At 38.9% G+C, this 23667-nt stretch overlaps 1 protein-coding gene across 1 annotated transcript in view; it reads right to left on the minus strand.

Moving 5' to 3' along the window:
* Positions 1–3671: 3671 nt before the first annotated feature.
* Positions 3672–23667, minus strand: part of CLVS2 (clavesin 2) — a 57264-nt gene continuing 37268 nt past the window's right edge. The window contains exons 3-5 of the mRNA XM_051615512.1: positions 19885–19995; positions 16816–17036; positions 3672–11838 (exon numbers count right to left, since the gene is read on the minus strand). Coding sequence (XP_051471472.1) covers positions 11751–11838; positions 16816–17036; positions 19885–19995 — 420 coding nt within the window. The 3' untranslated portion in view covers positions 3672–11750. The remainder of the gene's footprint in view (positions 11839–16815; positions 17037–19884; positions 19996–23667) is intronic.

Genomic DNA, 23667 nt, shown 5'->3' on the forward strand with positions numbered 1-23667 from the left:
GTGGTATCCAACAAGTACACAACTTACCCTGATAAGGACCTGTAATAGACTCATTCTTCTCTGAGCTTAAAAAAACAAACAAACAAAACCAACAACCAGCAGTCATCTTATTAGAGCAATTTAAATTTTTTTTTGCACAAGGGAAAACAATGAGATGGTAAAACTGATTATTTCCAGAGAAAATACTGAAGCTAAACCATGCTATTTGCATTTTATTGTTTTTGCAGAGGTGTAAATTGCTGGCATCTTGGGCTTTATATTGCACTGATAAGATGCTTCTAGAAAAGATAAGTCAGACAGAAAAATCAACATCATTATGTATTTCTGAGATGTCAACATTTAATCATTACAAAAAGGGAATATTTGAATAATAAATTTGGGGGGGTTTGGGGGAGAACAAACAGTCAAAAATAGACGTCTGCAGCTGCAGGGTTATGAAAACATCATTTGATGCATTACCTTGGAAGGAAAAAAGGACTCATCTGCCCACTTTCCCCAAAAAATCCCTAACACAAAAACGACCTCAGCATCAGAAGATTGAAAATGAGGAACTGGCAGTAAATGGAGACTAAAGAAATTCTTATGTAGTAGATCTATATGCTTCCTTTCATAATGCAGGGCCATTAGCAGAGAAATATAAAAGCAATGAGCATTACAGAACGTGAAGGGATGAAGCAATGGTAGTAAGTCACATTCCCACTTTCCCTGAAAACCTCTCTAAGAACCACCACAAAAACAGCAAGTGGCAGAGGATGTTACTCATAGGAGTTATGACTGAAGTCAATCTCAACTAATGCCTGAATTTTAATTAATCCACTCAGCACTGCAGTTGCCTCTCTATTTTACTAAAGCCTGACAATGAGGCAGTTTTCTCATAGTGAGAAATTAACAGTAGGTTAAATCCATTTTTCCATAGCATGGTGTCTTATTAATTCAGCTGATCTACATGTATTACTAGCAGATGTATTCAGTTTCCCCTTTCTTTAATTCTGGAGCTAGAAGACCATCTAAAGTGCTAAAGTGACTAAAGTGACTGCAAACCGCACCTCTTGGAGAGACTTCATGCCTGACAGGTATCATTGCAAGGGGTTTTCCACTGTCTTCGGTGCTGCCTCTTTATTTCACAGTCAAGTTTTGTCTATAATTTTTTTCCAACTACACCATATGTCAAAGTTTTTAATGACACTATAATAACATATGAAGCTATTACAGTTTAGCACACTTGTACAGGGGTGCATCACCTTGATGCACCACATGGGCTGAGATCCCTGGCTATCATTTTTTAAAGAAAAGAAAGTCACATGTATGAGGAATTAAACCAAGAAAACTTAGTATAAGCTGTAGTACACTAGTTTGCTATCAAATAATACCATTAACTATTTCCTCTAGCATTATCGCTGCTGGAAGTAAAATCTAAACATTGATAATTCATTAATATTTTTCCTTTTTTTTTTTTTCTGTAAATTTGGGACGAGGCATGGTGTTAAATTTTTCACAAAAGGCAAAAGGGATAAAGTTGTAGCTCTGAATAGAACAACAGTGCAGTCTCCATTTTGACCCATGTGACGTATTTTCAGTACACATGCACTTTCTCAGCTCTTAATCTTCAGACTTTTCAATAGTGAAGTTTTTAAGTTGATGGACGAAGGGAAGAAAGATTGCTTGACAGCCTGGAAATTTAGATAGAGAGGAAGCAACACTGTCAGTCAGGGTTCAGGTATGGAAGGGCTTTTGACCAGCCAACCATCTTTACATGTCTAGAAGGCCAAGGACTATTTTTCCCCACTACTCAGCTCTGTCAAGATGTATGCAGGTAATGAGACAAAATACTTTATTTTCTACTGTCATTGAGAACTTTCAGATTCATGAACACTAACCATTTTAATATCATGCTCAACAGACACTGACAGAGTTGTGTAAATACCACCAGTATTACTGAAATTACCAACACTGTTCCCAGTTTCACTATCTCCTCCTGTATCCTACACCATTACAGTGTTGCTGTTGGCTGAACCAAAGTTGTGGCAGCATGATAGATAATTAATTCCTCAGGCAACTCTCCTGTACTTCTGCACATGCTGCTGACCATGCCTCCACACTGGTGGGAGTTACACTGACTCTACTTTTGTCCAGAAGTAATTTATAACCTCCTGTCCATAAACACTAGTGCCTGACAACAAGTGCTTGCTCTGCTGGCCATCAGGAAGCAAAAAGCATCACTCTCCTCTGCCCAGGTACCAACTGTTACGGTACTACACATCTAAACTGTGTAGTCCTAGTGTAGGTCCCCTTGGTGTCCCAGTTCCCCCAGGCCAAACGCAAGGCTGATCCTCCAGCCCACAGCTTCATCACCTCTGGTAGGAACTGAAGGTGCTGGAGTTGCACGTGAGCTGCAGGATGCTCTTGCTGGCTCCCACATCTGGGCCAGGCAACCTTGACATGTCACACCATGCTGTCCCATGTCGACACAGAGGTGACCTTTAAGGCCTTTTTCCCCAGATAACTGACATCAGTAAAAGGGCACCAAAATGGGAGGTGGGGGTAGACAAGCAGAGGTACACACGCACACACTGGGATGACAGTGTTTCCATGGGAAAGCAGCCTAGCAACATACGAGTGGGTAGTGGCTGTAACTCAAAGCACTGCAGTGAGGTACTGCAGCAAACCTCACCATCCCACAGGGGCTTTGATTCTGCTCAGCAAGAGGGATGGGAGTGAGGGGTTCCAAAGGGAGCAGAGAGATGTATCAACATCATCCTTGTAACAGTTGTAATGATGATGTGCCCCCTTGTGCAACAATGGTTTATATACTGTATACAGCAATGAGGCACCTGGGAAATGAAGAACTACATTCACATGTAGATGAGAAACCGTTGGCATTTTTTCTTCTTGGGAAGTTACACCTTGCAGAGCTGGCATAAGGAATGCATCTGAATATACCACTGAGATTATGTGTGAAACAGAAAGCTATTGTAGCCTATTTTAGTTTTTAATCTGTGTAAACTGAAATTAAAATATGGAAAATGTACAGAAAATGTGAGTGTCCTCGTGTCTGAAGTAAAGAATACTACTACAAGGACATTGGAGAAGCACATAAACATGATTATCATTTACTGGGTCTCTCCCTCACAAGAAAAACGAAATCTAGAATGAAATATGGCCATTCGCAGGCACCACTTCAACATCACATACCTGTTCTATTCCAGCCTTGTTACTCTCTCCTGAGAACAGCAACATTTCCTTGAAGAAAGCAGCACCTCTGTGATGAGCTAGTATCTCTTCTCCCAGTTTTGGCATCAAAAGAAAAGTCAATTAACATGAGATGATGCTAGGGAACATTGTACAGAAGAAGTTAAGAGGCAGGAGAGTAGAAAAGATCTTTGAGGGGAAAATTAGTTTTTTCTTGTGCTGAATCTCTGCAGAAGAGATTCAGACTTCCCATAAGTGACAGCTCACAACAATATTGTAAACATGGAATATGTTACCTCTCTAAAACTTGCTGTTGGGCAGAAGATGTTTAGTGTTACCAAAAGAAAACTTATGTGCTTATATACCACTCAGTTATTTCTTTTTCTTTTAAAACCTTGATAAAAATCAAGTACAGTTCACTCAATTAGAATACATCCTCTATATATATTTTAGCACAAGCAAGTCAGACAAACACTCACATGTACAAACACAAAAATATATATGTATTTTAATTTTCATTTGGTCATATTTTATTTAACAGAATGTCATTCTTTTCAGTAACCAATAATGATTTAAAGTAGTAGCACTCTCTAAAGCAGCCCATTGATCACAGAGAACTGATGATATTTAAATATACAATATAAAGAGTGACATGTTTCACAGAGTTGTTTAATTGTCAGATTTTAGGTTGGAACACAACAGACCAAAAGTAACCATTTTACTAGGTCCAAGAATAAATTTCAAACTGACAACAAGTTGTAAAAAGAGAATAGTTATTGAAACTATACATAGAGAGAACATGATTGATAAGACTTGTCCTGGCTTTACAAATCTCAGACCCCCTGAGTCCTAACAGTACTAAACCGACACAAACAAATTTTATCCTGAGGATACCAGCACTGTTTGTAAATTACTCCTGTAATTTAAATGTTTTATTTTTTATATGCTGATATAGTATTTTCTATAAGGCTCCAAAGTAGATTGTTGCATGCCAAAAAAAATTTATTCAGTGGTTACTGCAATGCAAGTACTACAGATCACCAGAGCCTTAAGGCACAGATAGCCAATCAAGCAATTTAGATGTCACCATGTCTAGCTGTTAATCATTATTCTCATGATAAGAGTTGTATTAATAGATTATGTGAGTGCTTTTACATTTGCATGAGTGCAGAACCAACAGTTAGCATGAGTTGTGCACAACCTTCATGGGGACAGGAGTACTTCTATAGTCTGCTGTTGCTTAAACATAGGGGTAGTACCTGAAAAGTAATAGTTGACAACCAGGGGAAGGTAACATCTTAAATCATAAGAGCTGTTTTAGATAACTGTCTGTGTACATCTGTGTGGACTCCCAGCCAGAGTCTTTTCTGTACTCCTCTATGATGAGGTCAGCTGCTGTGCTCATTTTCCATTTCATGCTGTTCCTGGAGATCCGTACAAGGGAAATATTTTTAAAAGTGGTCCTCAAGCTCTAGTTTGCAGATTATCAGGGTGATGGCTTTTTTTTACAGTTTTCTCAAGCTATTCATAGAATAACACACATACAGAAGACAGAATGTTGCTGAATACAAGGGGCTAGGACAAGAAAGGATGCAGAGCTGGGCAAGGTTTGTAGGACACATTTCACACAACAGTTCATAGAGTGAAAGAGCTAGAGAACTAAATGATATAAGAGAGACACTATTGTCAAGTTGAACACTAGTTAACCGCAAAACAAAATACTGTCAGATACTCTGTATGTGCCCCTTTGAATATATTCATAGTTTTAGAATCACATCTTCTACTATTTTATTCCGTCTGCCACTGATGTGTGAAAGATGCACACAAACCTCAGGGAAAACCATATTTAAGGAAAAGCGATTATACACTAAGTCACATCAAGGATACAATGCAACCAAACCCTGAAACTCTTTAAATTATCATAATCTTATGCATTACTTGCAACAACCACCAATTTAATATTTTTAGATGTTAAAAGTGATGCTTGCAGTTGTCAGGTTCCTTTTAAATCACCTCCACTCTTGACTAATGGCTACTATTAACATCACCAGCAGAACTGTTAAAAGACACAGGACACAGATCACCAGCTACAGCTCAAAGGCTGCATGATTAGCACAAGATATTGAGGTGGGCCTGGGACATCACACCACTCACACTTAGAGCCGCCCACACAGAGCAGGTGCTGATACTGATGTCAGGGCAAGACAGGCTTTAATCCAAGCAAGTGCTGAATTCTCCCACCAAATTCTCTCGGCAGCAGTCTTGCAGAATACATCCCTTCCTTCTCTTCCTGTGGACAGGCTGGTGAATATCAGCTTCCCAGATCCTGCATGCTACATGAAAGCCAACATCCCAAGAGCCACCATGGAAACAACAGCAGCAGAGGCAGCTAAGGCCCAGCATATGCTTCAGATTTCAATATATCAAAACCAAGTTTGTCTTGGAAAGAGAGAAAGATGTTCTCTCTCCTTTCCGGAGACCAAGTGCAGTGGGGTTCATAAGTCCTCTCACATCACAGAGCAAGTGAAAGCCTCGCCTCCCTCACCATGACATCAAAATGATTGATCGGTTCACTCTAACTCCCTGTTGTCTTCTCCATAGGTCTCCCGCCTTCCTTATGGGTGTCCAGCTCCTTTCTTTCTCTCCCTGCATAACTTATCAGACAGGCAGGATATGAGTCAGCCCAGCACCCGTCTCCAGGTGAGGATTTGGTGACGTGCACTGATCCATTAAAACATGTTCATAATCTCAGCTACTGTACCTACAACTTCACATGGTAACTGACAAGTTTTCTAAAGATTTAGGAAACTCCACCATGGCCATGAAATATAGCCCATGTGAAAAATGGGAACTCTGCTCCTAATGTAGATGGGGGGAACACAACATAGGCCACTGATACACTTCTTAGAAATATTCATACAAGTTCACTCACATTGTTTTTGCCATTCATATGGCTTTCTCCTGCAATTTCGCTTTTGGATTTAATTTTAAATATTGTATTTATCACTTGCCATTATCTTTTCCCTCGCTGTTTTCTCCCTTAAATTTTTATTAACCAAGGGATCTGATTTGAGATGCTTGCCTTTAGGCACCGCTGTGTGCTGCTGCTGATGTGACAGCCTCTTTAAGGAATCACACCAGCATTTCCATATAGAATACAAAACCTAATCAACCCCTGCCATTTGTCTGCAAATTTAAAGATATGCCAATTGTCTGGAAGTGAATTTTCCACTAAAAGCAGAAGGAAGCTTTGTCACAACCTTATTAGAGGGGACTTGTAAATGACAAGAAACAAATCCCAAACAATGGAGCTGGCCAACCAGGGGCCCCACAGACAAAATACTCTGGCCATGTTTTAACAAAAATGTGTGCCACAAGGAACCATCAGCATTTTCCGTTGGAGATTTCTGTATTTTGCCTGTGTGCAGTGCTTCCCCTCCATTTGGATTCCACAGCGATACCATTAACTCAGATTCTGAACTCACTGCAGAAGCTTCTGTGGGTTTTTTTGGTTCTTTTTAAACTCGTATCACACAAGTTTGGCATGTCTGTTACCAAGTAATGCAGTTTACACACAAAAAACACTGGAGAAGGACAAAGTAGTTGTCAAAGTGTGTTTCAACTTCCTCACTGCCCAGCATACCAGAAGTTATTTCTTAACAACAAAGTCACTTTGCAAACTGTGCAATCCAACAGGGGTCAAGGTCATTTTGCGGCAAAAAACCCATATGAAAGAAACAAATTAAGATACCAAAAGCTGATAAGAAAAGCTTCCCACACAATAAAAGCTGAAATGCAGACTGAAGGGTATGCCCAAGTTAATGTGCTAAATACAGACCCTTTACATTGGATCATTCAAGGTTACAAGGTAATACAGGATGTGAGATCCTACCTACCTGGCTTGCACCTTCATTTGTGGTCACTTAAGCGTGCCTCTAAATAAAATGCCCATGTTCCTTATACAGCTAATGGGAATTAAGTATCTTTCAAGGCCCTCAAAAGGAGATCCTGACGAAGCTCAAACTTCTTTACTGGACATTTTTTCTCTCCTGGAATTCAAACTAGACTGAGTGATCAAAGCGTCGTTTTTGCCATATATAAACACTATGTGAATGCCTTCCATAGAGATTTTAATGTTTCTAACTGGCTATGTTTCTGCTTTCCTACCTAAGAAATAGGATAACAGTTATTTTCTTTATTTCATAGTGTGCTTTGAACTTGGACGAAAGTACTACTCTCAGCACCAAAAATACACTCACAAGCTACTTGCAAAATGCCTTTCTTTAGAAGGACATAATAGAGATAGCCAGATAATTCAGTGATTTTTCAGTACAATCCTTTGCTTTTCACATTGATATTTATCTTCCAAATTTGTCCTGGTTTCCAACACTGTTGATAGCTCAGCAGGGTGTTCCCTATAGGCAAGTAAAAATTATCAAAACCAAACCCAGTGCCCCCTCAAATCCTGTTTCAGTATTCTAAACAAAATCCTGCAGCCTGATTTTTTTTTTTCTCTCTTCCATGCTCTTCCAAACATGACTTTTTCTAAAATTTTTGATGAATACATATAATGATAATAACAGAAACAATATAAGAACAGGGACATGAACAACACTTATTGCAAATTGTTTCCCAGGTAATTCTAAATGCTAATTCTTAGGATAGTTGGCAAACTTTTTAATTTCCCAAACAGAGCAGCTAAATAATAAAAGGCATGAACAAAATACTGTCAGATTACCATTTTGTCAGGTAAGGTACTTAGGCTTTGCTGTGACTGTGATTAAATAATACAAAGAGCATTCCATGCAAGGTACTGAGCTAAAGCAATTATTTAAGAGACACACTGAAGTGAATCTGCTTCTCCAAATATCAGTGACCTCTTGACATCCCTTCTATTTTCTTTAATTCTGTGTTTAGGTTATGTATATCTCTACAGGTATCTTTTCTGACTAGGCATAGCATTTTTGCAGAGTGCAAAACATCTTCTTAAATATGCTATACAGTAAATTTACATCTCTGTAAAGACATCTTAAAGCTATTTTACAAGTAATAACTATAGGGAGCCTGTGTATTTGTTGGAGCTTAGTGGGACTGATTACCTGTCTTTAAAAGGTCAAGAGACTACAGGCATCTCTTATTAGAGGAGGAAGGCTTTGGGCATGTAAGTTTCCACAACTTCTCCATATATTTTTAAATAATCTGTTTCATGGAAGAGACATCATGTAAGGGGATATTTTTAGATCTTGATAAACTATCAAATTTTACACTTTTTCCCCTCCCCCTTTTATGTCACTTAGTTGCTTGGACAGGTGTACCCAGTTTTTCCACTAAGTTCCCCATACTGCAGGATATTCTTTTTATATGCATATTGGCATGCACAATTACCACAAATTTTATTCTATCCAATATACAATGAAGGTAAGAAATTAAGAGGAATTCCTCCCGAGCACTTGAATTCTATTTTTAGCATTTAAATTCTGCTATAAAAATTAGACATTGATTCCTATGATAATAAAGATTGGAAAAAGGTTATAGTCCAAATTCAAAATATTAAAAATTGACCTACCTTTAAAGATTTTCTACAAGAAGCAAGGGAAAGGTGGTAACCCTTTATGTACCCTGATGTGTAAAAGATAAATGTCTTGAAAAATAAGTAAAGGATAATAACTTTTCTTACCCAATTTCATATTCTTATCCAATGTCACAACTGCAGTTACTATTGTCAGAATTTGTTTCAGCAAAATAAAAGCTGTGACCAAGAAGACCTGTAGCCCAACTCTTCAACAGTGAGGATCTTCTCGAAAAAGTAGTTTTGCTCTTGGTGAAAGATGAGGTACCAGTTACACAAAATTATAATACATCCCACTTTCTCTTTCTGGAAAGAATATATTAATATTCATTAACTTGAAACTGAAATCAGGCATCAGAAAACATGACATAAATTACAGCTAAGTGCATAAATAAAGGATTTGCAAACAAAACAAATTTATAAACTTCAAAAGAAATTTTAAGCTTCACACGGTTGGGCAGATATGATTTCCTACAAAGATGCTCTGTGGGGATGTAAGAGGTATTTGCATTTTCTGACCAGGCAGCTGATGTACTCTAAAATCAGCCTTGTGCTGGTTTACACCAAGGTTTGGCTCATATATCCAAAAGCATCCATGAAGATTTGGATGACCACTGCATCACAGTTTGTGTACATATGGAATACTGACTAAATGTCGAAGCCCTTACAAGAAGAACATTTCTACTGTTAAAAAGAGTTTAATCTGATAAGGATTTAAAAATCAGATCAATGGTAAAGTACTATTCCACTAACCATATATACGTGGGCACATATAACATACATTTAAATATGGCACTTATGCAAATCCTAGAGATACATCTCACCTATCCAGCATGATGTTACAAGGTATACGAAAAATAGGACTGAATAAAATAGTTCATAAGAATTCATCAATCTTTCAAGTTTCTCAAGCCACAGAAGTAGTATTACAACAGTTTCTACTACTGAGAACCTATAGGACAGACTGAAAAGACATTCAGGCTCTGTATCTTTTCTTTTTGCATTTCGTAACAAGCATCAAGAAAAAAGTATTAGGAGAGTAGAAAGGCAATGACTTGTTCAGACAAGTTCCTGCGAGGCGACCACCTGTTGGGGCATACACTATATACCGAACTGCAAAGTAGGAAAGCTTTATCTGTGTGCTGCCTGGGCTAATCAAGGGTGATGCTGGAAGAGACAGGGTTGTCTCAGCCCTGAGAAATGCCAAAGCTGCCACTACAGAAGTTACAGCTAAACTCTAAGACCACACTCATCCAGCATTTCACACTCTGCTCTCTCTTAACTCATCCCAGCCTACTGGATCTGACAGCTGGGTGAGGAGAGGTGACCCACAACTGGTGACTTTGAAACTTCAGTGATCACTGAAGCGACAGAAGAAATTCTTTATAAACTCAGGTACTTGGGAGATGGGGTTGCTGTGAGCTATCTCCTGCACCATGGTCAGTGAATTCCTAACTAATCCCTCCATTGCCCAGACATGCTCTTGCAATGCCTCCAACTATTCAGATGTCTTGGTGGGCACTCTGTGTCCTCACTCTAATTGAAGAGTTTAGTCCTAATAAGAAATTACATTCTTGCCTCAGCATTCAACAGGCTGCACAGGCATCAGCCAGCACATAACAAAGATGACATAGCCTCTGCATTTCTGCTGATTTACCCAATCCCTAGTGAAACCTGTTGTCCTTTTGAGGTAAAATGTACTTCTCTATTATGGCACATGTTCAATATATACAGTTACACTACAACCAAAACAAAAGTGTCCTAAACACATAGGCTGAGACATTTGATTACGATTTATTTATATTAAATCCTTACTTGGAGTGGAATGCTGTTCTTTTATGGAAAGTTTACTATATTAATAATGACATTGTCTCAATATACATTCTATAATATATCTAAGTACATCGAATAGGTATGATTTATTGTATAAACCTTCAATTAATTATACTTGTCTAACAATGTCACCTTGTATGCTTGTCAGAGATTGGTAAAAATATGTATGTATCCAGTCTCTCAGTGCACAGGATTCAGTGATTAATTTTCAACATCTGCTGCCAGGCTTTACTTTTGAATACCAGTTATTACGCTGTATTTAGAGGACTATTTCCAAGGGAGAACAGAGTTCTGGAAAAATTAACATGCATCCAAAATGCAAGAGAAGTAACTCCAATGTGTCCCACATTACAACATCCAGGTTAGGGTAACAAGCCAGGTTACTTGCAAACTGTAAATGAAAAGTTAAGGAAGAAACCTCACAGATACATACAGTGAAAAAACAAAACTGTTAAAGAGTTGATCCCAGCTCATCTGTTATCTTTTTCACAATGCTACATGGTTTATGCTAAATCACTATCCTAAAGCCATAATATTATCTGGGAAATCAGTTTCTACAGTTAGGAAATATTTGCCCGATTACAGCATCTCCAAGTTCTTATATTCCCTCTTTATCTTTGCCCTCTACATCAGCATTGCAGAGAGAAAACAAAACAGCAGTCAATGTGCTAGCTGCAATATGGCTTCCTGTGAGAGAAGGCCAACATTTAATTGGCTTTGATATTTTTCCTTGTCCAGTATGTTTCTCTGTGTGTGTGTGTGTGAGAGAGAGCACGGTCACATTTTCTTCTCTGTTTTTTTTACAGTACACTTCACTGACATATTTAAGTCACTCATTTCCACAGCATTTGTTTCCCATAACTTACAAAGTCAAATTGGAGGATTATATTGTATTTACAAACAAGTTGGCACTTACAGAATAAATTATTGATTCCTCTTTATTTTTAATTTCATTTTATTTTTCTTTTTTCTCCTCTTCTTTTTCATCTCAGGACATCCAGAATTCAGGCAGAATAGTAAAACCTGCTGCCTGCTGCCATTATGCTACATTAATATGAGTAAATAGGTTTCCAGCTGGTACACTTTTCCCAATGGTTTGCTTGCTGCAGCTGAGAGGCAATACCTTCTACCTCAGTTCGTGTCTGATACTCAGGAACTGCTAGTCAAGTGAAAGCAAAGGCTGCATGTTTTCTTCCTCATTCTTATCCATGCGTTTCAGTACCCCTGGATCCACAACTGACTGAGACCTGCAGAGGGACAACATGTTTATTTGACATTTCTAGATCAAGACAAATGAGGGTAAGCCTCAGCTTTCTTTTGTTTACTTTCATTTCTGCTAGGGCTTAAAAACAGTGGTACAGATCATTGCAAACAGCCAGAAAATACCCTCACGGAGTGATTACATGGCATCAAAGGGCTGGTTTGTGGATAGAGGAGTAAAAGGTGAAATAAAGTGGACCCTCTTTTCTGTGAAACAGTGAAGTAGGGTGAATTCTCAGCACACAACAGAGGGCAAACTAAGCTATCTTTTGTACTGACTTAAGCACCAACCATCTCTACCTGTATAGCTGTATGGCACCTCTACCTGTATGGCTGTATGGCACCGGGCTGGTAAAGAACATACAATTCAGCCACCCAGCTGGCTAATGGCACACAACAAACAGCAGCATGTGTTAGCTGGAAGCATAAGTTGCTTCTGAATAGCACTTAAATGCAACAGTGTGAGCTCCTATGCCAACTCTAGGGAATGCTGTCATGGCCAGCAGGATTTCTGGAGCAGTGGACACATCTGTCAAACTTACTTATCAGCTCAACTAAACAAAGCAATGAAGAATAATAAGAGCAAATTCAGTGATGCCTGCAAATTTTCTCCAGGTTTTCTGATTCAAAGCAGAAGCATAATACAGGTACCTTGCAACAGCCATGTGTGAGAGAAAAAGAAAGCCCAACCTTCAGCAAAATCAAAATGCTTCATTAAAAACAAAGTCTGAGTGTTAAGATGGGGTCTTGCATCACCTATGTCTCAGCTTGTCAAAAAGCAGACACTTCCGTGGTGCAGTAAAAGCAACTCTCATTAGATATTTCCTTTAGTGAGATTAAACTCATTCTAGAAATGCCTTTTCTCTTTGTTTCTGTAGATTTGAGATGGCTAGAACATGTGTACATTTCTACAACGTAGGCATCTATTTGTGACCCGTAGAAGCACACTGTGATAGCAGCCTTGCTGCAGATTTGCTCACTTGGGGGGCTACAGCACAGAGAAAAACCTTTATAAATTCTGACCTCTCCTAAGATAAATGTACAGTCAATCCCCCACTCTTACAAACTGGCATCATCCCCTGAAAACAACAAAAGGGGCTGATGGCAGGAGACAGAATCACAGAATTATTGAGGCTGGAAAAGACCTTTGAGATCATCTAGGCCAACCTATGGCCTAACACCAGCACATCCGCTAGACCATGGCACTAAGTGACACATCCAGTCTTTCCTTAAACACATCCAGGGATGGTGACTCCACCACTTCCCTGGGTAGTCCATTCCAATGTCTGATTACCCTTTCCATGAGGAAATGCTTCCTAATATCCAACCTAAACCTCCTCTGGTGCAGCTTCAGACCATGCCCTCTCTTTCTGCCACTAGTTGCCTGGGAGAAGAGCCCGGACGCACCTGACTACAACCTCCCTTTCAGCTAGTTGTAGACAGTGACAAGGTCCCCCCTGAATCTCCTTCAGGCTAAATAATCCTGGCTCCCTCAGACTCTCCTCATAAGACTTTCCCTCTAGTCCCTTCACCACCCTCATTGCTCTCCTCTGGACCCACTCCAGCACTCACTATCTTTCTTGAAGTGAGGGGCCCAGAACTGGACCTTCAAAAACACAAGAAAATGCTAAAAGAAAGAAAATTAGCTTTAAAAATCTGATGGTCTCTCTTGTGATAAACATAATTTTAAAAAAACTAATTACAACTGTACAATAACCCTCATCTAGAATGCTGGTCAGTTCCTCAGGCAGAAAACTAAACCACTGAATTAAAAACGCTATTTTAAAATCTTCACGAGGTACCATGGCAATGCAAAGCTGATTGAACATTTGCTGCACTCCTGGATAATCCAGTTCATCAAGATAAAAAAAAAGCTGTGGAAGCATACTAATTTCAAAGGATTCCCAACTGAATGTAAGTATTAATAGGAAATTGAGCCTTTTCCTAGGCTGCCAATGTCTGAGCAGCCAAGGTTTCCAGTTCTCATCTGGGGAACCGAAGGGGAGCTGAAAAGGCTGCAAACCTGGCCTCAAATTCACACAGAGGCAGTTCTGGACACAAATTCCCAGGGCCTCCAAACTCTCTGATGCCAAGGCAGATACACAAATGAAACTGCACAAGCCCTGATCTAGGGCTTGTAAGCTGAGGAGCCTAAACACCTTGAAGAAGGAGAAATAATTTTCATTCCATTTTAAATCAACATTGACTGTCACGTTCTGTTCAGCAGCAATTCACAAACGAAGGTATGCAGAAGGAAAAATGTCACTCTAAGTCTACAGCATTTTCTTTCTACATCTCTCCAGTAACTTTACGGATGTTACTGAATAAATTCTTACAATGCCCAGTAGAATAGAGGTGCATTACAAAGCCCCACTGCAGAGTTGAGGAGCCAAAGCCACACACAGATACTTTGCAAAGCTGATCAACACAGACATCTGCCAAGCAGGGTCAGCTGAGGAGAGGATGGAGGTCTCTAGCTGGGTCCCTCAGCCATGGGTGGACACAGTTACAGGCTAACCATGACTCCTGAAACAACTGCCATTGTGCCACCTGATGTGAACACATGCTCCCCAGAGGTCTGTGTGACAGGTGAGATTAATTCCTCTTTATCTCCATCACCCTCCCCGTGATCAGCCTTCCTTTCAAGTAGAGGTCATCCAATTCACCAGAAGTTCAAGGAGATCTGGAGGAATGTCACTGGTTCATGCTGGGGCAAAAATTAGTAACAAAAAATGAATTCTCAGCAGGATTTTGGTTTAAGAAGGAAATTCTGTCATAGCAATGCGCTAATTTTAAAATAGCAAGATAAATTAAACAAGATAATTGTTGGAGATCTGCTAGATGCTTGTGAAATTTGTTTGAAGAGGTTAAGTACTTTTAATTGACTTCCTGCCATGTTTTTTTATATATTAAAATTTTTTTCTGCACTAACTTACCCCACTGAGTATGGTTTTAAACTAAGAGAAAGAATCCATCAGGTGCCAATTTCCATTTAAATTTACTTTTTCATGAAATAATCTGTTTTACCTTTTCTACTTTTGTTTTAACACAGTCTGTGTACTTAATACAACAAAGTCCTGGAACATTTTGTTCATCTTACTACCACGTCCTTCAACATGGTACTAGCACAATAAGTCCACTTGATACTTTCCATATCCAGCAACAGGGAAGAAGTATTCCAGGAGGTGCTGCAGACACACTAAATAAAGAGAATGCTAAGAAGTGGAGGAAATATCAGCTCAATATTATGTAGATACAAATTTCTACATGCTTATTTTCTGCAGTAGGTCAGCTAGCCCAGACTGAAAGAATGCCAATTTGAAGAACTGTAATTCTATATGAAGGATTTTTCAAACACAAGTTAAATCAAAATAAAACAGGTAAGCATGAGAAAGCATTCTTGGACAAAGAATGAAAAATATGGTCAATTCACTGCATTTCCATTTAATAATGTGCTTGCCCAGGATAGTCTGGAATAGTCTGCTCCAAAGGGCCTTGTCCCAGCCCTTCTCATGTGTTTAGTTCCATCTTTGGATGAAGCTATTTACTCTTATAACTTCATTTTGCAACAGTAAGACTTCTGTATTTCAGCTCCTGAATTCCACCCTTCTCTCTAAGACAGCTTCTCTATTGTCTCTTATTTCTTGTATTACATGCAAATAATATATAAATGTGTTGCTTACCTTTCCCTTTCCTCCAGCTCTTTCCTGTCCCATTTTCTCCATTACTTGTGCTAACTGCATCTTTGTCACATGGCTTTAGGATCTTTTTTAACTTAGCCTTATCCTAGTTCACCCAGTCTCTTGCTATTTCCCACGTTCAAGGCACTGTAGGTTTTTTTTCAACACAAAATCATTAAACCTCACTGTTGTTTTTTTTCCCCTTCTTTATTCCTAGGGCAATCTCCTGTTGTCTCCTTTCTATTTCCTCCAAAATATCTCTCTTCAAAAAGTACTGTCCTCCCCAGTCTAAGTAACATTTTGCAGACAAAATTATCTTCCTGGCTGAGGAGTCTGAAAATATTTTATCCTGTTTGATCTGCTTCCAGAGTCTCTTTCCCTTTTGTATCAAATGCCATCTCCTGAAACTGAATTCTCTGCTTAGCATATTCTAACTTAATATAATGACTTTACATATTGTTTTCTGCCCCGTTTGTTCTCTTCTGATTCATTGCTAGGCCTACCCCTTAGGAGCTGCACTCTGACTTTTGGTGCCCTGCTCAACTGTTTCTATCACCCTGCTGTAATCTTTCCCCTTTCTGTTTTACTGCCCTGGCAAGGTTGAGCCAGGTCTACCCTTCCCAGGTAAATCCCCTCACTGCTTCCATAGTTACTGAAGAGGTAACTAATCTCTCCTTATGCTTTATATTGAATGGAAAAATGCAGCAGGTGATTATAGTGTATCTTCTCAAAGAGAACAATCTCAGAATGCCAGGTTATTTACCAGATGCAAACATAATGACTGGCATTGTTTTTTGTCCTGGTTCTCCACATTACTTTTTCTTATTTCGTGTGCAGTCACTTTGACTGACAGTTCAGGTGCTGCAAATGTCCTAGCACCGATAGGATAGTGGATACCAGGCACTGGGCTATGGGATGGAGGAAGGTAAGAGTTACTATCACCACCCAGCTGGATAATTGGACCTACTTTATCCTCTGCACCAAGGCTCACTCCAGCTAGCGCTGTCTCTCTAGTACCTCCTGTAGGCTGGGGTTGGATACCAGCTTATTCCAAACACAGTCCTGTATACACTACCTATCTGGTACCATGGAAATAATTAGCTTTACTGAGCTCACAGCTCACATGGGTAATAATCAACACTATGGTCTATAACCAACAGTGATCTTCAGAAAGGAAAAAAATATACAATAAATTGAGGGAACTACCTGCAGCTTCATAAAAGAGAAAGAAGGCAAATGTTAACCTTATGGCAATATTAGAAGACCACAGTATCTTTAACTCACCTTTTCATGGACTTGGGAGAGAGGTCCTTCTCTATATCCTTTGAAGGAGTGTTGTAGGAGTCCACATTGCATTCACTGTCATCATCATATTCATGGTCGAGCAGTGTTCTTGCCCATGTCCCCATGTCATAGGGGGGCAACATTCCACCAAACTCTGATGGCAAGATCTCAGGGTGTATTAGCTGATGCAGGCTGTTGAGGTTATTACCATGCAGGAATATCTGTATGTGCACATGCAGGTAAAAAAAAAACAGTATCACAAAAATCATCAAAGCCCAAATTACATCTTTGTTACAAGAGGATATTGTACTGTTCCAATGTTCTAGCTGCATTGGGCCAATACTGATGGCCACCAACACAAACATTGTCTCCACCTCAAGCGTGGTCCTACTATGTATACAAAGCTACAAAGTGATTAAAGCATAAATGACCTTAAATGTTTACAGGAAAAGGGGTCTAAGGAGGGTAAGAACTGTTGTCAGGTGGACAGATGGACTGAAGATTAGACAGACTGACTGCCTATCTCTTGTTATTTGCTTTCCTAATTCTGTGATTTAAGTGAATATATTAAGAACATACATAATAAATATAATTAATATTCACCACATACATCAAGGAATAAGCATTGACTTTCAACATCCAGCCATGAGTTCTAAAATAAGATCAATAGTGCAGTGTAATGAAAACTCCACTGGAAAGATTTTCTGTCATGATATGGTGGTATTAGTAACTAGGATGCATACTTGACAATATATGAAGTAATTAATAACAGTACAATAATTTCTGTGACAACAATGAGGGAATAGTTGATGAAATACTTGATATTTTCCATCGGTTTTTTGGCAGACATTTATTTTCAGATATGCTTTACTTTTATATAAATGTATATGAATACTTGCATTTATGTTTATATTTAATCTTATTGCTTCTCCTCAGAGATCTGGATCATGTGAATGACAAGCACTAGAAACAGAGCACTTCTGGATTTGGACAGCCTTCTCCCATAGATACTAGTGACCTGCAGACCTTCCACTGGGAGGAAATGCCTGTTCTTGCACATGGCTACACAGTCAGCTTACAGCAGCTGTTCCTAGACTACCAAGTAAGATGGGTCAGGATTCACTCTTTGGAACTAGGAGCAAGTGCGATGGCACAGTTCACCTCCATACTACGACTTTCATCTCCAGAACAAGTTTGCCTCATCCGCACTGCTCACTAGTCCGTGCTATCTCCAAATTGTTCCTGGGCAACATCTAAGAAAGCACCATCTGGCACCAACCATGTGCCACAAAGACCATGTAAACTCAGTAATGTTCTTCAGTCTCAGAAAGGAATTTTTCCTTCTGTGAAAGAACAAATATTAATGGCAAAAGTAACTTGTTTTATGCTGCCTTTCCAACTGAATGTTTCACTTTTTAGCAATTGATTTTGTACATGCCTAATACTACATTGATCTGAATATAGGTATCAGTTGCAAATCTACCAGACATATTTTTAAAAAATACAAAATAATTCATGATAAACACTGCAGACAAATAACAAGCCTGATAAAATTCTGGAGATAACTCTGTTTGGTTTGGGGTTTTTTTCACATCCATTTGTTCTGTCTCTTGTCCTGATTTTAAATTGTACATACTGGCATAACTTTCACATTTTGACACTAAATTTTGGATCCTAAATCAATATTTAACCACTTGACTGCTTCTTCTAGGTATTGACAAGAAGAGTTGTAAAAGGTCAGCATTTCTGAAAATATATGCCACTGATTTAGGTGTCTAAATAAAAAATTTAGATACTAAGTGATAAGCATCCATGTTCAACTGCCTTGTCACTTACTATTAATGCTGTAACACCCCCGTGAGCTGCACTTTACTTCCTGGTTATGCACACACAGCACTTGATTTAAAAAGGCCTCAAACATATCTGCCTCTAAAATGTTCTTTGTTGAAGCTGTAGTCAATGGTGCAACTGAATCCTGCAAAATGGGTTTTAATTTGCATATTTATAACAGATATTATATTAAAAGCTTTGTAATCTATAGTTCAAAATCTGTGAATAACAGAGGCCTCCAAAGCATAACCTGTCAGTTAAAAAGAGCTAAACACCAAGGATCATTGTGGTCTTGTATGCTGTGTTTGAGGACAGAAAATACAAAGTTGCTTAGAGAGCTGATCCCATTAAAATAAATTAAAAAGATCATCATGTTCTTTGTAGTAGCTTTGTACCTGCTGCTGATTGTGTTTTCCTGGATGACAAATTTCCTGTTGTATAAATGGTATCATTCTACATACTGCTACCCCCAAGCTCTAACTTAATTGCACTGAAGCTAATGCTGCAAATTCAGCAGCATCTCAGACACTGCTCATGGTTATGCACAGATGCATGCACACAAGTTCCCTTTCCTTGGCTTTCATTCAAATCAATATTCACAAATTGCTATATACCAGCTGTGTATTATAGTTCATGCTAACGTCAAGGAAATCATACTAGGAAAGGAATTTGTACTCACTACCTCTGTTTTTAAAATAAAGCCACAAATAACTTTAATAGAAATTAAATAGAATTAAATTGAATAGAATCTTAATAGAAACTGTAATGTTAACAATATTCTAATATAACCCAGAGGAAAGCATATGCTTACATTTTAAAATACACTTAAGTGCACCGCTTGACTGTGTCCTTAAAGGGTAACACTGTATAAATTTCTAAAACAGCTACTGACATTCTTTACAATGCAGATGTATTTAACTACTTTCCACCAATAGCAAGCTGGTATATTATGTATATCTACTTTATTAAAGTATAAACATCTTAGAATCATAGAATCATAGAATCATTAAGGTTGGAAGGGACCTTAAAGATCATCAAGTTCCAACTCCCCTGCCATGAACAGGGAACCCTACCACTAGACCAGGTTGCACAAAACCTTGTCCAGCTTGGTCCTAAAAACCTCCAGGGATGGGGCATCAACAACCTCCCTGGGCAACCCATTCCAGTTCCTCACCACCCTTATAGTGAAGAATCTTCTACTACAACTGCCAGATAATGGACAAATGAACAGAAGAATACCCTTTTTCGCGTCTTCTCCTTTAAAAAGGGCCGTATAACTGTGTAGAGGGCATGGATATACCACGGTTGATTGACGAAATGTATTCCTCCAAACCGAGCTGGAAAACTGTCCTGTATGGCACAAAACAAATACATACAATGTGAGTTGACTCCTAACAGAAGTTGCACACACAGTAAGTATTTATTTATTATGCTAAATGCTTTAATTTTAATAATAAGGGGTAAACAAGAAGAAACATTCTTCAAAACTATTTCCTCCTCAGTTAGCTGAGTTCCAGCCTTCTGCACCAAGCAGCATCACACCCTGAGTAGAGCAGTGAGGAAGCATGCTGAGACAGCTATGGTATTCAAATAAAGGCATGGCATTTTCTAACATCCAGAAATGCTTTAAACATTTACGATTTGTCCATAAGCCATCTACCCAATATATTTTTCTCTTTTCCACTTCTTCAGTTTTTATTCATTTTAATAGTAACCATCTTGATTCTTCCAGTGTCATTGAGGAGCACTAGAAATGTCCCTTTTGTTTCCAACTTAAGAAGAAAGTGTAAATCTAAATTACTACCTAAAATGTCTCAAGTATTATCCATATCTTGTAAAACTGAGAATGCATTAAACATTACGCATAACTGTTATGCAATATCCATGACAGTAATTCTTGTCACATAGTCAGAGGCCTTCTGGGATCTTAAATGTAAGGACAGAATATCTGTTGAAGTAATGACTTCTTTTTTCTTACTGAGAAATGTAAGGGGCAGACAACTCACTAGAAAAGATCCTGATCTGCATTTTCCATTTCTAAATCAAGAGAATATGCCAGAGGGTTTGGCAGTTTGAAGAGGGCAGTCACTCTGTCCTGGAAGACTATTGCCAAATCCATTGCATGTCCTCATTTTGTCTTTGCCTGGTTGTCATATGCTCAAATATATGTCAACCGGCTTGTAAAATGATGCTTGTTCCCTTTTGTTTTCACAGGTTATGTCAGAAACTTCTTGGTGTTTAGGTATACAGACTTCGTCAATTAACGGTTCTTATCTGAACTCTTCTACAGGTGGTCCACTCTAGGCAGCCACAGTAGCCACTTAGATCAAAACCATGTTCCTCACAGCAGCAGCATCTTCCATTTGACAACAGAGGTACAAACAAGGACACGCTTCCCAGCTACAGCTCCTCCTGTATGGATGTAGTAAGGGCAGCTTCAGGTCTGTGTTAGTGGGATCAGAAGCTCAAAAGGAGGCAATGGTTAGACAGGGCACTCTGAAAACAGACATTTTGCCTCCTCTGGAGACAAAACAGCAGGCCATACAGAAGCATCTAACAGTCTAGCTATAATCCACAAAGCAGCGTGTCAAGCATACTTATTTAAGGTCATAAAGTACACAGTAAAAATGGTCAAGAAAAAAAATCATAAGCTATAGCAACCAATTAAGATCTGACAGATAAGGAAGGCAGGAACTGTATGAAGGAAACCTTTAATGAAATGTTTCCAAATAGGAATATCCTTTGAAAAAGTACATGTGCTAAGCAACTGCCTTAGTTCTGCAAATGTGTACAGAGCTATGAGAATAATGAAGCCTGAAGAAGTCACTTGCTCCTCTCAAAAATACCATTCAAATACTGGCAGGCACTGCTAAGCCAGGAAATCTTCACATCAGGGTCCCACTCACCTCCAAACTTGGTAGATTACCAGATTAACTATTTTCCACCAAGGAGGCAATGCCATAACAATATTCTACAGGGAGGATAACAGCTCCGCTAATATCTGGCTGGACAAAGCACAACAGTCAATGCAATTAAAAGTCTATTTTACATATTTTCTTCAGAAACATTTTATAAACAACTGCCTTGAAATAAAGCATATTGAAAGACTGCTATAGAAGCCTCATCTTGCTAAATGCCTACCTAGTTCCTGTCAGTGCTGACTAAATGTCAAACAGGATGGTTGATGACTTGACATATAATTAACCCTGTTCAATATCATAAATCCCCAAATACCATTTTGAGAACACAACTGATGTAAAAAAGGTAGTAAATTATGTCTCTATCACAGCAATCCAACAAATCCATTAAGAAGCATAAATCATTGGATGACACCTTAACCTTTAGTTGCAGGAGATAACCATTCATCTAGAGAAGGCTGAGTTTATTTGGTTTGCCATGGCTGCTGCTCCAACAAAGAAGTGCAGTGCAGCATGCCATGAACCATGCACAAAAAGCATATACTAGGGCTGCAGAAAACATCTTTTGCTAGTTTCATCTAGGTATCTTTGAAGATATCTTCAGGGTTTACACTGGAATGGTAACTATGATACACCTTGTGGGGGTCAAACAATTTTTTTATAATACAGGCACTATGGAAGACAGTAAAGCAAACCAGCCATTCTTGGCTGCATGCCTTCTTGCATGATTTCATAAGCTTTTAAATTAATAAAAGTGCCTCAAAACTTACACAGGCCAAGATATGAAATGTTTGTTCTTTGTTGCTCAAAAGATGTCTCACACAGAAACTGAGGACAATTTGTGAATGAGAAGATCTCAACAGGCAAACAGATATTTGTATTCTACTGTGGGTTCAAAATGGATGGCTTGTCAGTACTCATTTATGAAAATATGAAATTTCTAGCAAGTAAAAGGAGTACAAAGTACCACTTCTGACACTTGCACTAACTTCTTCTGCATCTTGGAATCAATTTACATGGAGAAGCATGAATATATGTGGAATGATTCTCAAACAGAAGATGCTATTTAATATTAAAAGTAAATTTGCCTCAGTTTTTCAGCAATTATAAAGGCATTTTCCACAAATGACTAAAGAAGTTGGGTATTTATCAATTTCTGTGACTGAACTGAGGTGTCCAAATTCAAGAGCACTTCCTAAGGTGTAATTAGGAACCCCCAAAATTTGGGCCCAGAAAGAGAGAAAGGGTGATACGGTTAGAATTGTACAGTGTTGGGACTAGAATTCAAAAGCTGCTGAATGCAGACCCAAAACCCAATCTCAACAGTCCCTGGTGATAAAATATGAAAGCAGAATAAGCAACTACAGCTGCTGGAGAAACAGGTGTCAGAAGCTTGTCTGACTCTTCTCAGATATACCTGATTTCTGCATGGGGACTTGCCAGACAGATGGCCATCCTACACCAACAGCAGGTAGGAATTTCTTCCAAATCACTGATTTTTATGGGTTTTTACATAGATTAAGTCACAAGCATGGTGCCAGATGCAACTGCCTCTGTAGACATTGCCCTTCAACAGAAAAGCCTGTAGCCCATGCATCATACGAATTCTAAGTAAAAGAGATCTCATGCCAGAAAACAGTAAGAAATGGAGATCAGCCACAAAGCAAGCTGTGCAAAAGCAATACATCTGATGGGGTATTACCAAACCAATAAAAATAACTCATTATATATACACAGCATGTGGATTTTTTTAGCATTCACAATAACCTCTGCTTATGCAGCAGAACACAACCTAAGCCATGTCTCTGATGAACACTGTCTGGGAAATGGCCACTCTACAGACACAGGCAAGCAGGTAAATATTATTAGGGACCACAGCCCTTGTAACACAAGGTTTACAAGTGACAATTAATAATGGGTTGCCAAGGAAAACATACTACTACACCACTGTTTGTAGGACGGGGAGACTACCAGAGCAGGGCAGTAACTGACCTATAACATTTGTAAGATGGCACTGGAGAGTGACCCCAAGCCAACCGGGTTTCCATCTCCAATGAGACAGTTTCACTCACTCACAGCACAGCAGTTTTACCTCCCTACTTTG

The sequence above is a fragment of the Apus apus genome, chromosome 3, assembly GCF_020740795.1.
Source record: "Apus apus isolate bApuApu2 chromosome 3, bApuApu2.pri.cur, whole genome shotgun sequence".
Lineage (NCBI taxonomy): Eukaryota > Metazoa > Chordata > Aves > Apodiformes > Apodidae > Apus > Apus apus.